Source organism: Protopterus annectens, chromosome 1.part0 (assembly GCF_019279795.1).
Source record: "Protopterus annectens isolate FY-2018-M chromosome 1.part0, PAN1.0, whole genome shotgun sequence".
NCBI lineage: Eukaryota > Metazoa > Chordata > Ceratodontiformes > Protopteridae > Protopterus > Protopterus annectens.
In genome coordinates, this window is record NC_056725.1 from 407,411,136 (window position 1) to 407,437,872 (window position 26,737).

Consider the following 26,737-nt stretch of genomic DNA (forward strand, 5'->3'; position numbering starts at 1 on the left):
TACTGTTACAAAAGCCTCTGGAGAATGGTAATAGCAAAGCCTGCAATGGATCTAGAAAAGTCATCTGTCTTGTAGTGCTTCATAAAGGTATGGACAGAAGACCAAGTTGCTGCCTCTAGAATACTTCTGGAGTCCACTCATTTCCAATATGCCACTGAAGAGGTAAAGGCCTTGGTCAAATGCACCTTTTCCATGCCTAGATTAACCTTGCCATGGTGAGTGTAACAAAAAAACAATACCAGACGACAACCAACGTGCAATGATGTACTTAGAGACAGGTTGACACTTTTTTTGACCCTGAGTAAGAAATAAAAAGCCTTTTGGCCTTCCTGAAGAGTTTCCTTCTGTTAAGGTAGCACCTGAGCTGCTGGTGCACATCCAAAGTATGAAGTATCCTCTTTTACTTATTCTCAGGTTATGTAAAGAACACAGGGAAATTGATAAACTGAGAGTGAATTCATTGACCACTTTTGGCATCAAAGAGGGGTTAGTGCACATCACACATCCTATCCCTGTGGAAAATAAAGTAAAGTTGTCCGACCATGAGAGCTTAAGCAAAACTGTTTTCAACATTAAAAAGAACTTCAGATCAGTCTGAGTGGCAGGTTCAAAAGGTGGCAAGGTGAATTTTTCCAGCATAAAGTTGAGATCACAAGATGAAGGAACTTTCTTCGAGGGGTTTCACAGGCAATACTACGCTCACGAACTGTTTTACCAAAAGAGAAAAAAAGAGGGGAATCCAAAGGTACATAAATATATATTGTCACTAAATACCCATTAATGGACCCATACAACAAGCAATCCTGATGCAGCTCACGTAAACATAGCAAGACCAGAGTGATGTTAACCTCAAGGGATCCTCTGTTCCTGTTTAGATGCCACTTACAAAATCATATCCTTTTCTAAATGCAAGATTTTCTAGTAGCACATTTTCTGTCCCCCTTTAACACTTGCTGCACATCCTCATAAAACAAGTACATAAAAGGAGTCAAGACTGAATCATCCAGGTTGTCAGTTGCAGCTGCCCCTAAGACTGTGTGAGCAAATCCAGAGAAGTGTGTGTTAATTGCCTTGGCCAATACTATTAGAAGGGAGAAGCAAGACTACCTGGGTCAACAGGGGATCATCACAACGATCTTTGGCACTTCTTTCTGAATCTTCAAAAATACCTTGGGAATTAGTGGAAAGGGTAGAAATGCATAAATGAACACTTCTGTCCAAGGGAATAAGAATGAGTCTATCCTCCAAGCATGACTGCTAGAATGACTGAAACAGAATTTCTCCAGCTATTTTGAAATGAAGCAAACAGATCTATTTGAGGCATTCCCCTCATCTGGACGAATTCCTGGAACACCACTGCTTTTTGCTACCATTCGTGCAGGCCTGCCCAAGATCTGCAAATCTGTCTGTCACAATGTTTTGCTCTGATGGGATGTTTAATGCCTGAAGTCAAAGAATGCTGTAAAGCCAGCTCCCTGGCCATCACTTCCAAACAGCACAGATGGTAAAACCTTGTACCCCCTTGTTTACTAAGGTACATCTAGCAAGTGAGGAGGATCCACCTGAACGGAGGTGGAGTTCCTGTCACTGCCATCAGTATAGTCATAGGCTGGAAGGTTTTGCTTTTTGGGAAAGGAACCCTTCTTGTTAGGTTTGGCAGAGTTCTCATCTTGCCATTTCCTTTTGGTGCCTTGGTTTTTAATTGGCTGGAACTTTTACTTGCTGGGCTACCAAAAACTATTCTGCTTATTGGGGGAAACCTGGGGATATGGAACACTTTTAGGCACCACTTGCATCTGTTTACTTCTGTCATCCCACTATTTTAGGACCTGATCAGCCGCTGTAACAAACACACAATCAGAATCAAGCAAGAGTATTCATAATCTCACTGTTGAACTCAACAGAAAAGCTTTGGCTGTGCAACCAAGCATACCTCCTTACCACCACAGACTTTGTTGCATTTCTAAACAGTATCATCCCCTCCAAGGCACTCATTAAAGCATGTTTAAACACTTGAGAAACATTGGAAACAATCTTCTTCACACATTCTTTCTTCTCAGCATGTAATGAAGCAGCAAACTCCTCTAAATTCTACATACACCTCAACAGAAACTACAACATAAAACATTGAAACATTGGTATTTACCACTTTAAAGGCTAGCGTGCTGGACTGTGGACTATGACAGCATCTTTCCCTGAAGTTCTAGCCACTTGCCTAGCTTATCTTGAGGAGACTAGGCTTGATGAAAACATGGTCTTTTTATTGACAAAGGTCACTGGGGATACAAAGGCAGGGTCTGCAGACAGACAGAGGCTAGGCATAGCTGAGCACACATTGAATTTCTTAAACACTTTTTTTAGGCAGAGGCTCATTAAGAGGAGAACTGTAAGCTTTCTTGAAAACCTCCTCAAACACTGTGATAAACAGAGGGAAAGTTGTCAAATCTGAGGCCTCAGCCTCCAAAAAGATTATACTCAGCTGATCTCGGGGGCAGCCTGTGATAGCTCCCAACTGAATATATCCTCAAATATGCCCAGCATTTGGGAAATGGAAAACATTTATTTGGATTTCTGAACCTGTTCATCCTCAGAGGAAAATGACTGATCAGCCTTTGACACTTCTGAAAGCCTCCAAAATCAAGATCCTTGAGTGGCTGAACAAGGGTGGGAATGCCAGCATTTCTCATAATCTGGGTTTGTACTCCATAAGTAAAGGCCTGAATAATGGAAGTAGTGACAGCCGCCAGCTCAGGTGAAAAGACAGTCAGAGATTTTTGCCCTGTACAGTGGTGGGTCTTCTATCTCTTTTTTGCATACACTACAATTGTGGGAGAATTGTCGGGGGGGAGACGTGGCAATACTGGTAACAGATTCTGTACCCCTGCCTTCTCCTGCACCTGAACTGGTACAGCCCCTTAGGATGTGTCTGACCCCTCTTGTCACGTACAGTCTTTGTACTACCACCACACAAGAAGGCATAGAGGCAAGATAAGGCAAGTGGTCTGATAGCCTGCCCAATGCTACTGTGGATTCACAAACTGTAGGCAGTGGCATATTTCTTGATTTACTTTCCTGTTTTTTAGGTGCACAAGGGGAAGCTGGTGTGTGTGTGTGTGTGTGTGTGTGTGTGGTGGGTGAGTATCATAGTCCATTAAGCCAGGGAACAAATACAAGCCAGAGCAAATCCAAATAATTCCTACATAGCTAGCAAAAAACAAACAAAAATCTCATTATTCTTTCCCTTTAAATAGTAAACAGAATTCTATTTCAGCAGGGATACTATTCTGAACTCCTCTGCAGTGAATAAATCAACAGCAGTTTCAGTAACAGTTCAAAGCATCAATACATGCACAAAAGTTCCCCAATCTTTGCAAAAAAAAAACTAGTTTCAGCAACTCTAAATGAACAGAAACAGCATAAAACATAATTAGATGAGAAACGAGGCATAAATGAATGAAAAAAATCTTTTCAGGAATGTTTACAATACAAAAAGGCAGTTGGGGAAGGTGGCCTAATGATTAAGGTGTTTGGCTTACAAACACAAGGTGCAGGGTTTGAGTCTCACAAGGGATAATTGGCTAGGCTTACAATGGCTTGCAAGGACAGTTAGCCTAATACTAACCTGTAAGCCTATGACAACAAAAGAGCAACTTAAACAAAAAATCTTTTAAAATGATGCAATCCTGTTCAATCACCTCAAATAATCATAGCCCCAAAGGGGAAAACAATGAAATATGACCAAGTTTTACTGTCAAAACTTCCAAATGAAGATTTTAATCAACAGAAAAACTGGCCACGGTTAACTCTCAGCACTGGAAGCATAAGGTAATGAGAGTAACTAAAGTAAAATGGCCCTAATACAGAAACTCACCTAAGCATTCACAAATGGCCATAAAACATTCAAAGGGTTAAAAATCACATAAATCAATAATCAGCTTAAAATAAAGTGTAAGACTTATAGTATGCAGTCATGTAAACACTCCAGCATAAACCAAATTTCTGGAGAGAAAAAGAAAAACAGTCAAAGCAGAAGAACTCACTATCCAAGCACTGAAAGAAAAAGCAGAAGGAAGGAAATAAAAAAAACCCAAAGGGTCCCTTATAAGAGCTCAGCAGCTGAACAGATCCAGAGTAAGGAGAAGTCTTTCAAGAGATCCTTCTCTTACTGTGGCACCAACAAATTGAAATGGTCGTGTCTGGAGATCTGTAAGTCAGTCCCTGTACTGCTAGATGATTGGTCCACTGCACCCACAGATGGGCAAGTGGGAGGTTATCTGAGCTTTGGTGGTCTGTTAGAGGAGGGTACCAGGGCACTACTACTCGAATGCCAGTAAGGCAGTGTGTTTGTTGACCATCCTACCTATTCCTAACTTTTCTCTTTTAATATTCTGTGTAGGTTATTAGAAAAAGTCTGTGCGCAGGGTATGACATTCTGGAGTTACTCATGCTAATATACTGATGTTTAGGGACCAAATGTTGGCTACAGCAAACTCTCCAGAACATTACCTCGATAAATTGTCTTCAGATAAACAACTTAGCTTTGGGGGTGATACATCATCAGTCACTCATGTATCGGTATCTGCTTTTCCCTGTTTACTGTAATGATCTGTAGCCGGGACTCCAAGACATGGCGCTTGAGCACCTGCATTTATGTAAAACTCAGTAGCCAGGATGTTAAGTTTGAATTTTGCTTATTTTGCTTTGAACGTACGATTGTGGTATTACTCTTTTCTTTTACTGTTTTCCTAATGTTCCAAGGTTCATGTTCAAGATCCTGAATTTGAAGTATTGAGCCATTTACAACTAGTACCCTGCTTATGTCAAAGTTCTGCTGGTGAGCTACAGTGTGATATGCTACCTTCATTCTTCTATGGAGGGAATGTTAGTGGTGCATAGAATTTGGCAAGCATTATTTTGCATATCTAGATCCCACTTTGTGGAACCTATCATTGGCTGAGATTCAGGTCTGCCAGGCCTCTTTTAAGGAGAACTTAAAATATTACCTATTTAAGGGATTAGAGTATGCACTTGAACCTAAGACTCTTGTTCAGAGAGATTTTCAGATGACAGGATGCATTCATCTGTCACAGCAACTATTTATTTAGTGTGTTTTATTCCACTGTGGTACATAAGGCCGACATTTAGTGTTGCCATTGGATTTTCTTGATTTCAAAACCTTTTGCTTACTTTCCATTTAAACTGTGAAGTGTTTGGATTCAAATGCTATCTAACCCAATCTAGAAGTATAAAGACAGAGATCCCCGTAGCAAAAGCAGTCTAAGTTCTGCAAAGGAATCACTATCTAGTCTGGAGAACGCCTCCCAAAAACAGAGATTCTTCAGGGAAAGAGGCATCAAGGTAGAACAACATAACTTGCAATAAATACAGAAATAATGAAAACACAGGAGTATGTGCAGGCAGATGACTGACACTTACCACAACCACTTGGGCAAAGGCACCCACATTGTCTACCACACTGAACACCAACAGCAGAAGCCAGGCAAGGAGAACTGTCAAAAGACTCCATAGGTAGAGGGCTATATACCCATGGCTGCTGGCTAGGTCTTACTGATCAATATGGACTTGAAGTGAGGAGGTGCACAGATCATCAGGCTACAGAGCCCCAAGGAGTTTAGGGAGATAACCCACCTATCAAATGCATCCAGCAACACGAATTACTACTCAAGGAGAAAGTAGAATACAATGGAGACTATACACCCTTTGCAGAATTTCAGAAATCGTGGACGAGTCAATCTATGGATGAAGTGAAAGAAGAAAATATCCACTGGGTGTTAGATTATAACAGAATATCATCCTCAAGAGAACAGAAAACACAATCTGGATAATCCACCATCAGTTGCACAGTCTCCTGAGCAGTCCATTTTAAAAGGAGATCCTACATCTCATCATAAGAAGGGGGGAATCTTCCCTGGAGACGGAGAGAGAGAGTTTTAAATAAAGGGTGTCCCCAGAAATGACTTTTATAAATTAAGGATGCATGTGTGCGTATACACAAACACACACCCCAGACCCAAATCAGTTAATAAGAGTTCCAGGTTCATAAAATATCACAGCATGAGATGACAAGAACTCGGATCTATGAATGGGAAACAGAAAATTTACCCCAGAACTGCCTCCATACTACTTATGGACAGATGCAGCTCATAAATGCTTTATCCCATGTGTGGGTTCTCTCAAATTATCTATGGTATGACTCCAATAATTCTCATTAGGCGTAATATATAACTACTGACCAAGGGATGGGTAAGGCCAATCTATAAATACGTACGATAGGTTATTTTGAGCACAAAAGGGAAACTGGCTAGGCTTACAATGGCCTGCAAGGGCAGTTAGCCTAGTACTTAGTTATGAACCAAGGTAATACTAGGGGAAGTGGGGGATGAAGATCTACTGGACTCACAACTACATAAGCTTATGGGAAGGGGGGAATGTAATGGCAGCAATACTCCTCACTCTGAATCAAGTCACAGGAATGTCTTGAGAACTTAAAACACCCACTCTGCATGAGCTGATGACCTGGCTCAAGCATGGAAAGTGGTGTGTGTGCTTTCTGTGGCACAGAGATGCTTGTTGTAACTGTACCCCACACTGACCCATGGTTGACTAGCAGGCCAGGCTGCTACAGGAGATGGTTGGGTAAGGGATGAGAACAGACATTCAATAACCAATCAATGATCACTGGAGATGGGAGCTGGCAAAGGCTAATGACTGAATCGCCACTTGGTGGATGGCTGAATGTCGTTGCTAAAATACTGGGATTCAGGGGCTACATGTCTATCAAGGAACATGCAAGCACTTCATCCAAGAATCCCAGGTATGTTAAGTATGCATTCAAACTGGGATCAGCACTGCAGTCACAGAGTTGTACTTTCTAGCCAAGAGGGGACAGGTGCTAAAAGCACTCAAAAAATTCTCGTAACCTCACAAGGTGAAGGGGCTTAATCCTTGACTGTAATCTCTGTTCCCCAGCAACACAGAGACAAAATACAAAACTACTAGTGAAGTGACTGAATGTAGTGAGGAGAGCTATTTTTTCAAATTACATTTAAGGGATCAAGCAAAAAATAGCAACTTCCCAGAAGACCACAGCACTTTATAAATGACAAAGACAACAACAATAAAAACAATCCCAGCAATAGGAGCATGGTATTGGCAAGGAAGGACAGAAACCCTACCTACACTAGTAATTCAGTGGGGAAACATGGAGTCAGTGTTTTGTTCCTGCTCTTGTCACTTTTGTTACTACAATACAGCCACACGGGTATAGGTCAAAACATGCGCACAAACCTGGAAATGGTGTCAAAAACATGCAGTCTTGCAAAAAGAAATGTTGCTAATGAGATAAGAGTGTTTACTTGAAGGCTATATCTGCTACTGTATGACTTTTCCTGTTTAAAAGAATTCTCTTAGAATTCACATTACTTGGTTTCCTTCATCTAATGTGTCACTGAAACCAACTGAAAAAAAAAACAAACAAACTGACAACCGAACAAAAAGGTGTCTTAATGCAATTGAGAAAAAGCCTTACTTTCTGGTAATTGCCTTCAGGACCTTCAGCTGCGATTCCCGGTCTTCACTAAGCCCAACATACAGAAGCCGGTCAAACCTAAAGAGAAATGGGGAATCAGATTTTCAGTTAATGAACTCTGCCTGCTCCAGGTACAACTTCTGAATGCATTCAGCTATTACAAAAATTACTGATGTACTGTCTTTAGTCAGCCATTAAAAACAGTTTGTTTAAAATATCCCTAAATAATGTTTTCAAACACAGCCATAAACAGGTCACTGGATGGTCACTTTACTCAGGCTAGCAAATTTCTCACTTTCCATTATTCAAGCAGTTGCTGGATATCTTGTGACCAGTATCACAGATAGTGCTACTTGACCTATCACATCTATGCCTTTGATACATATATATATATATATATATATATATATATATATATATATATATAAACACACAACTCAAACATCGTAACTCTTCTTCAGACTGAACACTGCTGCCACTTTAAAATGTCTTTTGCCTAAAATGTAATTTAATAATTCTTTATAGCTTTTAAGCTATATCATCATCATTTACTTGCTTTCATATAGAAACAAAAATGCCACTGAATGTTCATTACTTGCAAAGCCTGAAAAAGTCACAGTGCAATATCTTGTAAATTCAGTTTCAGATGCTCAAAGACTAGTCATCACACCTTCCTATTATCTACAACTTGCAAACAAGTGTTCAAATAAACACAAGCCAGACATGAATATAAAAGCACTGCCCACTGTCTAGTAATATCATACTGGTCCTTTAAAACGCACACACAAAGGAAATCACCCCAAATTACCTCTAGAAGAATATTCTCTGAACCAAACAGGAAATACTAGTAAATATTTTCAAAATTACTGACTGGTCACCTATGTACTCTGCAACCAGCCCCAGTGAAGCTCAGTCCTTTTTCACTCATATGCCTCTTCTGAGGTTTTGAATTAGTTGAATATTCTGCCAAAACAATACCCATTGAAATGCAGAACAGGCACTTCAGAGCTATTTTTATTCATTTCGAAATGAGACATCAGCAGTTTCAAAGATGGTAAGTAGAAATAAACAGCGATAAACAACTCGTACTTACAAAGCAATCTGATGCTACAGGTGTCAGCAGTTTCAAAAGCATGAGATCTGTAGTTGTCCTCACAAAGAGAGCTTCTACTTTTAAATTCTATCCAGAATGTGGGTAATGATAATCCCAAATGCTACGATTCACCGTTACTCTACAGTAACAAGATTTAATAAAAAAACAACGCTCTTCCCTTATGTTCTGTTGTAATACCTTTCTCACATCATCCCTTACTAATAAGACCCTTTTCTGAGCTGTCAGTCCCTGCCCCTTTTCGTAGTCTGCCTACTTTTGTACCCTTTTCATTCCTTGTACAGAATCCTCTCTCTAAACTGCTGTTTTCAACTGGTCTATGAAACCTTCCCTTCTCTATCAGGTTCCCCATATTACAAGGTTTAGTATAGAAAATTATCAAGGTCTTATCTATGGTCATCCTTCATACTACCTTCACTTCTATCTCTCACCCCAGAATATGAAACATACATACCCTAAAGTACCACATACTATCACCAGCTCTGTTGGAATTGAGGATAAAGCTCTGACTACAATTCAAATGTCCCACGTTCAATTAAGTGCTTAAGCACTTGAGCAGCTGACAGTAAGACAGCAAGCTTGGAGCTTGATCCAGTTTCCAGGGTGGGAGGGTGTGAAAATGTACTGATGCATGTCTAGTATGAGATGCAGAAATTGGGGACTGGTGGCAGGGCAGTAGCAATCACAGGTTGCAGGAAAGGGCATGTGAGATATATCGCCAAGAAGGTATGGTGCATACTCTCATGGAATACCCTCTGGCAGACATCCTCAGCATGTACGGGGAAAGGTAAGGGCTCTTCTTCTTCAATTCCTACAGATGACTAGCAGTAGTATGGTGGCCCTTGTCCATTTACACCACTCCCTGGTCAAGGGGTAATCAAAGCCTGTGAGGCTGACAGGTCAACCTCATTTGTTGAGAGGATCTGTCTAGTGAAGGGACATGTTTGGAGCTTGTCCCAGTATGCTGTGGCCCCAAGGAGAATTGAGCTATAGTATGAACAAAGAAAGTGAAGTCAGCAGTGGGTGACTATAGCAGATATCTGCTAATTTGTTCTACTAGCAAAAAATAATAAAATAACATGAGTCATAGGTCCACTCTAACTTTAACAAGTATATAGCCCAGTAGACAGCCACTCCCATCACAGTCATCTGTCCCATCCTCTTTTGTACTCCCCCATTCCTCCAGTATTTCTAACATAGTTTAACATAAACTTGCCCCAAATAACATGCTACCTCTGCCACAGAAATGTACTACTATTCTGTCTTCAGAGGTATGTATCATCTTTTAATACCAACACACACACGTTTTAAGTACCTCCTCTATCTACCAGAATGGTTGGCAAATTCAGCTCACTCAAACAGGGGATTGCTTTTTATGTTTGCCTTAATTTGAAACTACAAGCATCAGAAAACAGTAGTAGTACATACAAGAGCAGCTTTCCAAACATCCCCTTAATTTCATCTAAGATAATCAAACACCACCAGTGGTTGGGGACTCCAGTAATCTGATAGCTGGGCTGGAGGCAGATTACACCTCCAAATGTGTAGGGCTTGTTATGGTCCATAAAAGGATGAAAAACCATGTGATAGCCCAAAATATAAAACCTGGGCAAAAAAAGAGTCATAAACACCATGTGGCATCAGGGACACAACATTCTGAAAGCCACATGACAATTTAACAACTTGGATGAAAGGAATGTAACATACAGAGAAACACTGCAGTTAGAAACTGCCCACTAAAAGCTGGCACTATTTTGATTTAGAAAGGTGAAAGTATACATCATTTGGCTACCCATGCATGTAAAAGTGATACATTTGGAGTTTATTCATAAAAAAGGACAGATTTCCAAGTGTCAGACACACAATTTTACCAAGCATTACTTGTGAACATCCCCAAGCAAATGAGGATGGGTCTAACATACTACCAAATGTCTTCATTTAGAGCAGAGGAAAGGCCAGTCGGGTAGAACCAGGTTATCCCACAGTGTAACCCCCCCGTAACAATATTTACAGTAGCAACATGATCATACAAAATTCAGATATAAGAATTGGATCCGAGGTAGTTTATAAAGATGAAGGAACTTACCCCAATAAAACCTATACAAAGAATGATCCGAAGTCAGTCTACCTTTTAAAGGAGGAGGATTTGGAACTGGATTTATAATGTCGTTAGAAATATTTAAGTTTAAGGGTTTGCTCTTAATACTTGGACTCTCAACAATCCAGTATTGGAATTTCCTAATTTCATCAAATTGAGAATCAGTTAAAACTGTGCCTTCCTGTCTTCCTTTTCTCCACCCTTAATACATGGAGTTATTAGTTCAAAGTTTACAGTCAAATAAAAATTGACAATATGGTAATGGAGCAGAAACAGTACTACGCTGTAACCTGTTGCAGGGCCGGTGCCAGCAATTTTGGAACTCCTTGCAAGTTTTATATTGGGGGCCCTACCCCACAGGAAGTGAGGTGTCACAATGTTGCTGCCACAACCCCTTCCTTGTTAAGCCTGTCAAAAGCACCCCTTCAATAATCGTTGTATACCACATGGTATAAAAAAGATAGGACAAACAGATTTGTAGTGCTACTAGTTGTACTACATCGTGTTACACCTACACAGACTGACATTTAGAAACAATATTACATTACAGCAATCCTCTGTACCACAACAATGTAGCCAGTCACACAGTGGTACACAGAAACCACCCACAAAACAGAGACAGCAGCAGCTCACACATATAGCCTGCATAATAGACACAGCAGCAGTGATAGCCCACACATGACAGAGACACCAACAAGCCAGACAACAGAAACAGCACTGAAACAAGAGTCCAATAATAAGGCCTAGAACAGGTGAAACTGACTAACACAACTTGCTAAGCTACAGCAAGACTAACACATACAAGACACTGAGGCAGAGATGTCCACACAAGACAGCAACAGAAAGACCACGCAACACAGATACTTTACTATAGCAAAACTGACATAATAGATCTCACAAGAAAAACACAGCACTACAATGAAGCTGAGACAAAGACAAGACAGTACTACAGCAAGACTGACACATACAAGACACTTAGCCAGATAATACAAAGGGGCACAAGACAGCAAATGGAGGGCCACACAAAAACACATGACACAGGTCCAGAAACATTGACAGGCAGAGGTGTAGACACTTACACCCACAGAACAGAATGGCACACACAACAACTGTAGCAAAAAATCCAAAGAGAAACAGGATAATGCAGAATAGTTAGACTCCAGGGGCACACAAGACAGCCATGAGACGGACATATGGAAGATTACAGCAGACACAAGACATACAGGAGAAAGTCAAGTGAATTACTGAGGAACACCAACTCAGACCCAGAGATAAACAGGTGAGAACAAAAGCACACACGGCACCCCAACGTATGTCGTGTATTTTGTATGCACAGCTAGTTGCTCGGCTTACCAGACTGCTGAAACTTTTATTGTGCCAGATGAGCAATACTGTTGCCCCCTGTGCTCCAAGCTGTCCCTGCCTCACGATGAACCCTGCTACTTCCTCCTGTCCCTGCCTCACAATGAATCATGCTGCTCCTAGATGTTCTTGCTTCATGACGAACCCTGCTGCTCCTAGCTGTCCTTTCCTCACAATGAACCCTGCCACTCCTAGCTGTTCTTACCTCATGACAAACCCTGCTGCTTCTAGCTGTCCTTTCCCCACAATGAACCCTGCCGCTCCAAGCTGTCCCTGCCTAATGACAAATCTTGCTGCTTTTTATCCTGAGTGTCCTAGCTGGGGGTCATATCTGCTGGAGCAAACAAGTTGGCACTCTATTAGACAAGCCAGACTTAGGAGAAACTTAACATTTACTGCCCCATGACATGCTAAGGTAAACTACAGGAAAGGAAAGATGTTCACATACCTATATTTTTACTGCATTCTGCAAATTTTCTTCTGGATGGGTACCTGGCAAATCTTCGAACGTTCAAAATTTCGAACGTTACACGGTCGAGACCAAATGTTTGAAATTTTGAGTGTTCAAAGATAGACTTTCAATGGTGCCATACAGTGCAGATAGGGAGACTTTCCCTTTTCTGCACTGAAGTAAGTTCTCATAGTTTATATATTTAAGTAGGGGTGTATGGGGGGTGCAGGGGGGCTTGCCCCCCTGCCTATGCTGTTAAAGTGTTTTTTTTCTTTTTTTACTTTTTTTTATTTGATGTTCGAACATTTGGTCTCGACCATGTAATGTTTGACATTTTGGATGTTCGAACATTTAACATAGACCCTTCTGGACAACGTCTGCAATGAGGCTGTTGTACGATAAACTTTGTCCAACTTAACACTCAACTGACAGCACAGCTAAGCCTGAAAGTCTCTTCCGACTCATTGGTGACCACAGGTATGTCTGAGTTTGAGTTTAGAAAACCTGCATTCTGTAGCAGCCACTGTAACAGGTGCAGTCAAATAAATGCACAGTGCATATAAGTATTTATATGGATGCCTTGTAACTGGTTACGGAGGAGGAAATCTGGCTTTTCGGTTCATGCCCAAGGTCACAGTCATCAATGTCACAATGGCCACGTCCCGTCAGTCAATTGTTTTTTCAGAGCCTTGCACTGTTGGATCAAGGTATCTTCTCAAATGTCCCTCAAGGCTTTGATATTTGCTAAAATCCAAAGGCCTTATCAAACTTTGAAAGCTGCTCAAACGTGGTGGCAAATGATCGTAGTGTCATGTCCAGCAGCACACTGAAGAACTCTACCTGCAGTTTTAGTTATGGGTCCTGTACAGTCTCATCTTCTTCTTCGCTTTACTTTTCTCTGCCTCTTTTCCTGAAATGTGGTGTTGATATCTAATTCTTCTGCTATGTTGGAGGCTTCATCCAAGCCATGTTGAAATCCAGACTCTTTTAGTTCCTCAGTATGTCCAGGGTTGACTTGAGCACCTTAACATATGCAGAAATGTCAGCCAATGGACACTGCAGCACTTTGCTTGCATGATTTACCTCTGTCAGCACATCATACCAAACTATTAAACATACAATGGATTGGTAGACATAAGTTCCAGTCACAGTTCCTTTGCCTGTTGATATGTAGCAGCATCACTTGTACATAAAGTTTTACCTATCACATACAATGCTTCCATGACTCCCTTCAGCTGAAATCTTACTGCCTTGATGAAGGCTATCCTGCATTCCCAGTGAGTCTCACACAATGGCTTCACACTGACATTCGTGTGTCATTTCAAAATCTAAAATGAGCTTGTTGATGCTGAACATAGTAAGTAAATGTTTTGCAGACATCTGAACAAAGACACTGCCTTTAGTAGTGAATGCGCTCCATCACTATTAAATTTAAATTGTGTCAGGCACATGGCACATAAAATGCCCTTAATTCACTTCTTTTATCGGAACCTGCACTCCAGCATATTTGTTTCATATCGCTATTATTGTCATATCCTTGACCTTGGAAGTCATTAATGTCCAGTTGATTATGCTGCAGAGTGTGAAGAAGCACATATGCTCACAGGAACAAATTCTAAAAAGTATTCCCCAGCTCTGGCCCCAGTCCTTCATTTGCGCTTGACTACTGATACCTGACGTGCAATAGAGAGTCACAAAGTACCTGACATTTTTCACTTTCCCTACACTGGTCCTGAAAGAAGCATTTGACATCAGCTGCAAAATCTCATTCTGGATGCCCTTCCCAAGATAATGATCAATTACTTCCTTGTTCCTGAAACAATGTAAATGTTCAGCCATGACAGAAGCAAACTGTGATAAAAAGCTGCACTTGGCCTAATAAACTGTCACTGTACAGGGCATCACTAATCCGATGGAATGCCATATTCTATTCTGTCAAGTACTGGATAAAAGCTACAATGCATTCTACAACACCATGCCAGTGAGGTATCTCATTTTCAACAGCTGCTTGCCTCTTATCATCCGTTTGCCTACTCTTCAATCTGTTTAGTTCTTTCACCTCAATCATTGATGCTGTATGGTCTGGTGTTTAGTTAAGGCAATGTAAAGCTTTGGACACCTCTCTCCATGCTCTGTAACCACCTGAGCAAAGAAGGTGGTCTGGAATATCCAAATCATTTGCTTGGAAAGTAAATTAGTGCATCTTTTTAAACAGAATATGTCAACCAAGTGCATTTTGTTCTGTTCCCATTAGGCAGCATGTGGAAACTTCTCTGATGTAAATCGTTTAAGTTCACTTACTGGGAACTGTGGAAACATCACCTGCTTGGGCCCAGGCTGGATGGCAGCTACCCTAAATTCATCCCTTATCAAGTTTGTCTAAGTTCTTTAGATCCTCAAATGAGACACCTGACATGTCCTGCAGGTCAGAGGACCTATCTGTTGTTACTACAGAAGCATGGACTGTTTCTGTATCATACTCTGGTGATCCCGGCAGCACTTCTACGGTTGGATCTTCACATGTTGACACAATTTCTCCCACTGAAATGGCTGTTGGTTCGCAGCTCAACAGGGAGGGCACTTTCAACAGCATGGATACTGGTCTCTCAGAGAGTAGTCTGAACTGCAGAACCACTGTGTTCTACTGCAGGTAGGGTTTTTGCCGAATCTCCCTTCTCTGATAACCCACATAAAAAAATTTCCTAATGGAACCTTCCTGTCTCTTTGCATCCTCATTTCTCTACTGCTGCTGCTTTTGCTGCTCCTGACAAATATCTATGTTCCATCATTTCCACTTGGGAATGGAAGTAAACCACAATTACTACATGTTCAGACATCAGATTACACCACCACTTTCTTTGATCTACCCATGGTATGCCTTCTCAAAGTGTGTGTGATAGCAGACTTTTTAAGAGGTTTGAATTCCGAACACCTATTCTAGGGACAATGGTATTTGCCAGAATACAACTATAAAAATCAACATTACAAAAAAAACAAGCCCCATATGACATTAGTGGAACGTCAGCCATCAGATTTACTTGATGGATTCACTAAGGCAAACTCTCAACTGTGAGGTGCCTCACACCAGAAAACAAGTGAAATACAAACTCCAGATTAGCCAATCAATGTAAACAAGTGACTTAACTGTAAGCTGAAACAGCAAACCTACCACGTGTCCCTTAAACTGCCTGACACACGTGACTTTTCTCCTCTGCTTACATAATACAATCACTAAATACACTACACTTTTGTGTATTATTCTACCTGTTGTGCTAGTACTCTTACAAATAATCCTAACAAAAGAAAATAAATTTAAAATCCATGTGCTATAATAATGCAAAACCAAACTGTACTGCAAAACAGTTTTTATTTCATTGGCATTTGTTACTATTGCACCACAGGTGGAAAAAAATGAAGAGTAATAGTGATCAGCAAGCAAAAAGAACTGTAACACAGGCAGATCATATACCAGAAAAATGGATTAACATAAAAATAAAATAAAAACATATACTCACCATAACATTCCATCTGTGTTATCCATTTTCATTCTTCCTCAACCTGTGGGTTTAAATCCGAGGATCAGATGCCTTCCATAGTTCTATGATCCGAATCTTGAGCTCCTCCCTTACCTATAATGCCTCACTCCCCCAGAATACCTCAGATCAAGTTTGCTGCTAACATAGTTACAGTATATCTATAATTGCGTGTGTACGTTTATACATATATATATATATATATATATATATATATATAAACTGACAGAAAGTGAGAGCATAAACTTCAGGAGCTCAAACAATACCATGATACTATAGGCATATCCATCAGGTCTCTGAGGCTGAAGAAGAAAGAAAATGGACAACACAGATGGAACATTATGGTGAGTACATAACTTCTTTATCTGATGTTGTCATTTTCATTCATTCCTCAACCTGTGAGAGAGAGGCCCCAACTACAACATCCTCGGGTGGCCCTCATGGAAGAATGTTCTGGAGCACTGTGGAACCAAAAGCAGTTGTTTTTGTAGAAATGATATCCAGCTTGTAATGTGAAATAAAGGTAGGAGAATTTGATCAAGCAGCAGCTGCACAGATGTCATCAATAGAAACTCTGAACTAGAAGGCTTGAGATACAGATATTGATCTGGTGGAGTGAGCTTTCAAATGTTTAGGAAGTGTCATACCTTTGGAAGAATATACACAAGAAATGCAGTCCGTTATCCATTTAGCTAGTGTGGTTTTGGAAACTGATCCTTTCCCTTCTAACATTAGAGAAGCAGACAAAAAGCTGGTCTGATTTTCTGAAAGTTTTTGTCCTATCTAGATAAAAATGCAACTGTCTATGAACATCTAGAAGATGGACAGCGTATTCACCTTTATTTTGGAAATTTGTAAAGAATACTGGTAGGCTGATGACTTGATTGATATTGTTTTCAGAAGCAACTTTGGGTAAGAAGGAAGGTCACTCTATCTTTGTGAAAAATCAGGTATGTTGATTTGGATGACAGTGCTTGCAATTCAGATACTCTTCTAGCTGAGGTAATAGTTATCAAAAAGGCAGTCTTCCAAGAAAGATATTTTAAATCAACCCTGGCTGAGGGTTCAAAAGGGAGATGAACAAGAGCTTCTAAGTCCCAAGGAGGAGAGGAATCTTTTATAGGGGGTCTCAGTAAGAAGGAACTCCTAAAAAAAGCCTTACAAAATTTGGATGAAGCAAGCGATGATGCTTTTTCTCCAATATGAAAATTCGGGATGGCTGACAGTTGTTGTTTAACAGTAGAAAAACTTGCTCAATCTTGTTAAATTGAAGCAAGAAAATCTAAAACTGCCAGAACTGGAGCTGTGAAGGGGTCTAAGTGCTTTTGTTCAGCCCATATAGAGAACCGTTTTCATTTGCTCTTGTAAATTTTCCTAGGAGAAGCTATGTGAGGATATCAAAATCTTCTTAACTGGGGATGAAAGCTTGGTACTTCTAGCCATTACCAGAAATGGAGAAACTATGCAATTGGTTTTAGTGCTGGAAGATCTGGTGGAATCTGCCCTGATGGATGGGACAGGAGATCTGGATTTGGTTCCAATGTCCATGGCAATATACTAAATGAGACTAAAGGAAGGGAAACCAGACTTGTCAAGGCCAAAAGAGAGCAATGATGATGACCTTGCTCTTCAACCTCTGTGCTTTCTGGAGGAACTTTGGGATGATGGAAGTAAAGGGTAAGCATAAAGGAGACCAGAGGGCTAAACATGGACTACAGCATCTCTCAATGACTGTCCCTGTGGAGGGATCAGAGCTAAAAACCTGATGCACTTTTTGTTGGAAGGGGATGTGAAGAGATCACAGCAAGGTTGACCCAACTTGTGGAAAAATCATGTTTGCCACTGTTTGATTTAGAGACCACTCGTGAGGTATCAGAATAATTCTGCTGAGCCTGTCTGCTAGAATGTTGGACTTACAAGTAATGTACTTTGCGATAAGATAGTGGTTGGAAGAAATCGCCCATTGCCAAACACTCACTGCTTCTCAAGACAGTAGATAAGATCTGGTCCCTCAGGAAATATTAAAATAACACAGGTGAACAAATTCACACAGATACAGAAAAACAGTACTTAACTAATCTCACTACATTTTCCTGACTACTCTAAATAATTACTATTCCCTGGTTACTTACTAAAGCAAGGCAAGATGAAGTGGGTAATAGATCCTTCTATGTCAGGTTCCAAAAAAACAGACTGCTTTGAGACTTCTGATTCATCTAGTATTAAAACATCATTTTAGTCCTGGACTACAGAATGACAAGACACACATCTGGTCATCTGACTTCTGGTTCTCATGCCACCCCCTTTACTAGCAACCGAATCAGAATCCAACACATATATGTCAATAATACACACATGTACAGCTTTATTAAGATCTGTTGCAGCTTCTGGAAGTCATAAAACAATTTCAATCTCCCACCCTTCCAGAGTAACAACTAATTCACTGCTAAAGACAATACAGAAGGCTTCCTAGTCCAGACATTTTGTCTCTGGCTGCATTGATACCAATAGCATACAACCTTTATGGTTTATATGACTATGTTTCCAGCTATGCCAGGAGAAGTAGGGTAGTGGATGTGTAACATATGCCAGCACAGCTAGCTAAAATTTTGTAAACTATTACGTCATTTGTATATCAAACTGATTTGTACTGATGCGTGCGTTGAAAAATGTATTTGTAAAGCTGCTTGTGTTAAAAATGTAAGAGCAGTGTGCCCTGCTGGACAGAAAAAGAAATATACATGCATTATTATAACTGTTTAAATGTATATGTTTTAACAGAGGATACTGGAAGAGAAGAGGTTAATCTCAAACTTTGAAAATAGTTTGAAATTAAATTACCTGGCTTAGGCCATAAAGATTGTATCTTACAGTTCTTAATTCAGCCAGAGACAAAAAGTCTGTATTAGAAAGCTTCTTGCCTTGTATTTGGGGTGAACTAATTACGACTCTAGTAGGGTGGAAGTTTGAAATTTTTTATGATTTCCAGGAGATGCAGCAGATCTTAGCAAGGCTCTATATGTGTGTATTATTGACATATGTGTTGGATTTAAAACACTGGTTATATAAAGTTATAAATACACTAGAATAACAGGTTTTACAGTAGATGCAATATGTGAACCATTTCCCCCCCTTAGGACAGGTCAAAATTACCAGGCAAGCATCTGGACCTTCTACAACATTCTATCCCTACCCTCCTCCCAACCTCTTAGCATAACTCCTCTGGATAAAGTCAAAAATAATCTCATAACAAAAGAGTAACACATAAGAAACAGTTTTAGTCACTGCGGTTACAAACGTCTAAAAATACTACAATAACAGCTTTTGTATTAGCCTGCATTAAAATAATGTTTGTACATTTTGTAATAGTCTCAGAGGCCCTATCCCCCAACCCCCTCTCTAACCACTAAGCAAACAATTCTGGACAAAGGAAGAAAAACTCAAGACAAAGGTGTACCATCAGGAAAACCCAACACTTTTTATAAAATTCTAAAAATGAGAGAGCAGGCTTTGCAATAGTAAGCAACTTCAACCTCAAAGTTTTGCTAGAAAACACATTCTTATGAGAGACAAACCAGGCAAAAAATAAAAACTAAATGAAACAAAATAAATGCTGCAGGCTCAAGATAATCCACTAGGAAATGATTTATTTGGTAAGCACTTCCGTTTTACTACATTGAGTAAAACCTCTTCAGACAAATGAGACATGAATCCCAACACTTAAATAACCAACATGACCACTTGTCAGGATCAGTCAGTTAAAAATTACAGGGCAACACATCAAATAAATATACACCCATTAATGTACAAGTTGATGAACTACATGTTAAAACTAAATATATATATATTAAATATGAAATATAAAAATACACAGGATTTTGTATTTAGTTTTGCACAGATGAATTCCAGGACCTGCGTGGGAGATAGTTGTGATTTTTCAGCGTCTGTGGCAGAAAGCAGCAAATGCCTGGTGGGGGTGGTGAGGAGCCATTCGTCTAGATATGGAAATGCATGGAATCCCTGTAGCCTTAAATGAGCTGCTACAACTGCCATGCATTTGGTGATCACCTTGGGGACTGTGGTGAGACCAAAGGGCAGTGCTATAAATTGGTAATGTGGTGATGACTGGCTCCTAGCCAGAAGCAGAGATATCGTCTGGAGCGTTTGTCCATCTTTATGTGGTAATATGCATCTTGAAGAGCTATTGAGCACATCCAATCATCCTTCTCTATAAATGGAAGGATAGACTGAACCATGACCATCCAGAATTTCGTCTGTTGTACAATATGCTGAAAGCCAAGATTGGCCTCCAGTCCCCTGTCTTTTTTGGCACTAAAAAGAATCTTGAGTAAAATTCTGATACTATCTGATCTGGTGGGACTGCTTGGATGACTCTTTTTTTGAAGCAGCTTTTAAATTTTTAGTGCTGCTATATCCCTCTGACTGGGTGGAACATCGGGGATCTGCCTTTGTGGTTTGGGAAAAAGAGTGAAGGGACTGCAGTAACCTCTGATTATTACTGTCTGCACCCAGGAATCTGATGTTATTGTGAACCAGGCTGAGTGGTGCAGAAAAAAAAAATCTGCCCCTAACTGCTTCCAGAAGTAAGCAATTAGGCTGCTGCTCAGGAGCGCTAGTAGTGTTGTCCAGAAAAGGAATCTCTGGAATCCTAGTTGCATGGACCCCTTGTGCCATGGGAAGGTTGTCTTCCAGAAGAGTTCCCTCCTCTGCCCCGGGAGGAATAATTGCCACATATGTCCCAAAAAGGCCCTTGGGTCTTCCTGAACCACATCTTTCCACTCCTCTGATTCCTACAGTACGGTCATTGTGGAGTGGAAAAACGCACATCCACAGCAGAAAGGGTGTTCCCGCCCTTTTTACACCTGGCTAACGTGTCTCTAACGTTGGGGCCAAACAGTGAAGCAGCATCAACCAGAGCAATGACAAACAAAAACTTAAAGGGGTCTGCAAAATCACACATGCGCATCCAAGCATGCTGCCTGATGGCAATGCCTGTACCAGCTGCTCTAGATGTCCCTTCGGCTTTATGCACAATAAGCCGCACAGATGAATTACAGATAGACTCCAGGGTGGCAAGCTGAGAGGAAACCTTATCCCACACCTCATTAGACACTGCTCCTGCCAGGGTATCTGAAAGCTCTGTTATCAGATCCCTTTAGAGTGTAGTGAAGTGTACTAAAAAATTCAAGGACTGGATAGTGAAGGTTGTTGAAGCAAAGATCCGCTTCCCAAATCTGTCCATCATCCAAGACTCTCGGTTAGGAGGATGGACAGTTGAATTCTTTTCGAGTTCCTTTTTCGTGGCCGCCGCCACCACCACCATGGCATCCACTGCTAGACTCTTAGACCAATGGGGCTGATCCTCAGGGGCTGAAAGAATTTTGTCAGGTTTTCGGGGAATAGGCTCTATGGTGTCAGGAGCCTTTCACACACACTGTACGATAAGTTTGATTAGTTCATCAGTAGGCAGGGTCATCCAAGAAGTAGATGCCCGGGCACGAAAAGCTTGCAAGAAAACAGATTCCTCAGGGGATGGGTTTGAGGGCTTCCAATCACCCCTTTTTAAAATTTTCAGGATGTCTCCAAAGGAGATGTCTTCAGGGGTGACCGTGTTGATCCTTCACCTTCGTCATAGTCTGTATTCTCACTGACTGGCTCTTCTGCAGAATCCAAGTGCTTCCTCTTGCATTATCTCTTATGGGGTGGCTCCTCACGGGAAAGATCTGAGAAGGACTCCAAAGAGGAGGGGACCCTGCGATAGGGTATCTTGCTGCTCTTGTGCCAGCTGTCCCGAAGTAGCAGACTGTGGCAGCTGTGAACCAGAGGGAACAAAAATATGGCTCTCTGACTGAGATGGTATCAACTGGGAGCCTGCTGAGGCTAGAGCTCTCTCCATAATCTGGAAGGCAGGCCCGCCCAAGAGGGATGGGAGCCCAGAACTGAGAAAGACAACCTTGGAACCGGGGTCACAGCCCACTCTGATGAGCCGCCCCACAGAGTAACAGCTGAGAGAGGACTTCAAACTACCAAGGTACTGAGAGCCATGGACGGCACCATAGAAAAAAAATTGGAACCGATCCAGGGATCCTGGAACCAGCAGCCAAATCTTGTCCCATGAGTGCAATAGTTCCGATGGAGCCAAAGACCACAGAGTAGGTTCTGATACCGAGGTGAGGTCCACTGTCAGTACCGAGGTAGTTGGCACTGGAAGTGTCGAAGCAATGGGCTCCAAGACCTGAGGAGAGGTTGAAGGAGGAGTCCTGGAAGAGTAAGCCTTGGCTCCGGGCGGGAGGTCTGAGAGGGAGCAGGAAGGCCTCTGGCTACCAAGAGCTGATCCATTAATCTAACTACATCCATTTCCACAAGGCTCCTGGAGGAATGGACAGACATTTCCAAAGAAGATTCAGCTCCTTCCACGAATGGACTCGGTTGCTGATCCAAGAAGGGGTCTATTGAAGGAGAATAATCTGGACCCTCGGCACCATAGACTGTTGGATAGAAGGTGAAGATGGGATTGAAATAGTGCAAGTGGCAACTTTCACTGGTGGAGAGGTCGTCGGCGCCACAGTCATTGTTGGTACCAAAGATGACTGGATACTTTCAAACGTAGATGGCACCGTAATGGATTTTGTTGATTTCAGCGCTGGAGCAGCGGACAATGATATCTTTAGACCTTTTCCTTTTGGTTCTAAAGAAGGTGTTGGAACCGGAGATTTTTGAGTCTTGGAGTCAGTTAACTTGGGGGAAGATGGTACTGAATGACTCCGTTTTTTTAGTCAGTTTTTGGAGATTTTGAAGTCTCTGTCGCAGAAAGAGCTTCACCAAAAGGACATTTCAACAAGCCTTAAGTATCAATTTATTACATCTCTCTGCAAGAGTTGCAGCACTAAAGCCCTTACAGTGTTCACATGGAGGTTGAATTTCCAGATGAGGGACACACAAACAATAGATGCAAGAAAGATGTTTATCCGAATTGGGCATCTTTCTGCCACAGTCTTTACATTGCTTAAACCTGGAGGTTCCTTTCTTCTTTTCTGCCATGTTATGTAGTTAAGTACAAGGCACAAACATGCGTGTGTACATACACACACACACACACTTGTAAAGAAAAGGGGAAAGACAAGAGAAATTTTTTTTTTTTTTTTACATATACCAACTACGGTATATACAGGCTACCCAATCGGGTAAGAAGAAGAAGAAGAAAGGGTAGGGAAAAGGATACCAACCATGGTATCAAAGGATTACCAACAGTAAGCAGGAAGGAGAGGCCTAATACTAATTTTGATAAAAGAAAGAAATACCTTGAGGTAAGTACGGTGTAGAAAGTTTAAAATAGAGTCATTCACACAAACACAAGGAAACTAGAGAATAGTAAATATCAGAGAAAGGGAGCAACAGATAGAATAATAGACAAACAGCAAAGAATTTGAGCACTTAGCTAAGAGCAATGGCTGACGCATCCAAATTTGTACGCGACAAATAAGATCTGAGGTATTGGGGAGAGAGGCAGTATGGGCAGAGCCATAGCTTGAGAGTGTTTGGCTGGTGCGAGCTTTGTATAACGGCCGAGTCGGTTCCAAGGATTCAGAACTGAACCCATGAATGAAGGCTGACAACATCAGATCTGATGTTTCATCCCAGCTTGCATAAACCTGCCTCCCTCTCAGAGTATAATAAAACACCAAATGCAGCAAAATTAAACAACAGACACATCAAAGCTGGACTATGCACCAAATATCCACGACACCATAGAGTATGACAACCAGTAAATTTAGTTCTTCTAGTACCTCGGCTTTTCGCCTTCTAAGGAATATTTAAACACCAAAACAGTTACCCTATTTATACACCAAGTGCTACTTCAAAACAAGATTATTCAATTAACCCAAATTATCATATCATACTTAAAGAAACACCTATGCCACACAAACATATCCTAACTATAACTTATGCTAAATATTTAATTTCAATATAAATATTACATTTAAATTAAACATTGTACATATGCAAAAATTACTTAACAGACATTTTTCTACAAACATCTTTTAACTTTAACATTTTACTAAGTTCTTAAATACAAACTCCCTAAAATTTCTTTTTATAGAGTTAAATTACTATCAATATTCATTCCCCTGGGATAAAGTGTTCTAAAGTTTATAATCATTCTGCATTCCAACTTATTCAAGTTGTCCTTAAAACTACCCCCATATTTCAAAACAGGACGCACCAGCACACTAAAAAACAAACTAGTTTCAGACCCCCCATGCACTGACACAAAGTGATCAGCTACGGGACTACCACAGTTCCGTCTTCTTATCTCTCTCTCAAGTGTTCCATTACATGAACCTTCACTTTTCTCTTTGTTTGCCCTATATACCATTTGGTCTTCTGACAACCACATCCAATAATATACACAACTCCTTACGTGCTACAATTAAAACCTTCTTTGGCCTTGTATAACCTACTGTTGATTTTGGAGCCACTAAGATTTTTAACCCCATCACATACAGAAAATTTTCCACCTGAACATGTTCCAACTCTCCCATCCATTCTATAAATCAGACCATCCCCACTTAATAATTCTTTCAAATTATTATATCTACCATAGAATTTTGGTGCATATTCCGGCTTTGGTATGTCCCTCTTAGAGTATCCCTTTCAAACTGAACATGTATGTGGTCATGGCATATTTCCAAAAATCATTGCAGCAAAAGTCATAATGACTTCTGGCAAGTGCATGATGTTGTTTATCAGCTGCGCTACGTGCTTATTTAAGTACCCATATTCCTGCTATTTAGAGCTTCATAGCCATTACAGTTCCTGATAAAAGATGTTACCCTGGTATCGTACCTCTTAACCAGAACGGACTGCATAATAATTTCTATTTTTGACTGATAAGGGCTGGAATTTGCTGCTTTAGTACGTGCTTCTTTTTCAGTCAAGTTTTGACATTTTTGACACAGCTGGGATAAGCGTGTACAGTCTTTCTCTCAGGATGTTCAGTCTATGACATGTTTCAACTTGTGTGTTCATGAATGCAAGTTATGTACTCAAGCACCCTTTATATATATATGCTTAAAATACTCCTAATTCTTTGCATTAATTCCTTTGCTTCTTCCACTTATTACAAAAGTACGGTCTGCCTACAACGAACTTCCTGTATGTAACAACTGTTCGTAAGTACACAAAAGCACATCCACTATCGTATCAATTTCAAAGAAAATACCTCTTGAGCTTGTACCTTAAAGTTTGCTGACATTAAAAATCACCAAACACACCCACAATCATTCGGTACACCGCCATTTATGTCGGTAACCGTAGTCATATGCAATTAATTTCATTCTCAAACAGAACATGTACAAAGACATAACACAGTATGAAAAACAACCCTTAGAATACTAACTTACTGCTATCCTCACCCCACCCTAACAATTCATCTGTCCATCCACAACTCCTTTTTCTACATGGGGTCAGGGTTCTCTCCAGTAGAGAGAATCATCTAGAGCTAAAGAAACATTGTCTGGTGGCTAGCCCTGCCACAGCAACAATCCTGTCAGACATGGTTTTATCATTTTCTAAAACGCAGTATGAATGAAAAATGATACAGGATCACCATCCCAGCATGCTTCTTGTCAGTGAAATGGGTGTTTAAAATCTCTCATTAAAGTTTATAGTTAATGCTAAAAGCATCTGCAATATGCATTATAATGAAGCCACAGCTGTGTCACTAGAATCTTCACAGGTAAATACTTGCTCTAAATTAAGCAGTTCCAAAGACCATGTACACCACCACCTAAACAAAAATCTTGTTTTGCATAACCTGAAACTAGCTCTTCATCACCCAAATGCATATAATACCAAATGCAGGCTCTCTACCCCCAGCTAGAAAGAAATTAAGCATGTTACAGCTCTGCACCAATGGATTTTACTCTACCCACTTTTCTGCCAGTCTTAGTTTATAATCTCCCTTCCTCCTCTATCCTCATCTCCCCCACCTGTTACAGTGCTACATTCATCAAATGCTCCCCCTCAACCTCTTAGTACATTTCTGTTCATTTGTTCTTGCTAATTAACTTCCTCATCCATGTAATATTCTTTCTGTTCCCCAGCATTACTGGTCCTAACTCATTGCAGTAGTTTGATGTCTCACAATTCACTTGTCCTGCCATCATCAACTTCATCTCCTCACTATTTGTTTACACCTCCTGACATCCTTTATAACCCAAAGGAACACAACTACCAACTTTATTTAGTGTTATAAATTCCCCCCATATTTTAATCATCTACAACTGCTCTATCTATCTGGGGTACTATCCCAAACTACTATGCAAATTATCTGCAGTAATCTCCTTCCCAACAGCCATCTTATTTCAGTTTTGTCAATGCTCTCTGTACTAAATGATTCAAAATCCTTTACTACAGGCCAAGACCGGACCTTGACATCTTCGACTTCAGACATCTTCCACACTACCTCTCATATTCCCTCTTCATCCAGTTTTCACCATCCCTAACTCAGCCTTCCCCAACTTTATCCAGTCCTCTTATTCCATCATCTCTCCAAATTACAAATATATTTTTTCCAGTGCACCCTCTCATTAGCCCTAAACATGTATTT

At 40.6% G+C, this 26,737-nt stretch overlaps 1 protein-coding gene across 1 annotated transcript in view; it reads right to left on the reverse strand.

Moving 5' to 3' along the window:
• The window catches only part of PEX6 (peroxisomal biogenesis factor 6), a 737,640-nt gene that overhangs the window by 109,287 nt on the left and 601,616 nt on the right, over positions 1–26,737 (reverse strand). Inside the window, exon 15 of the mRNA XM_044060276.1 lies at positions 7,550–7,627. Coding sequence (XP_043916211.1) covers positions 7,550–7,627 — 78 coding nt within the window. The remainder of the gene's footprint in view (positions 1–7,549; positions 7,628–26,737) is intronic.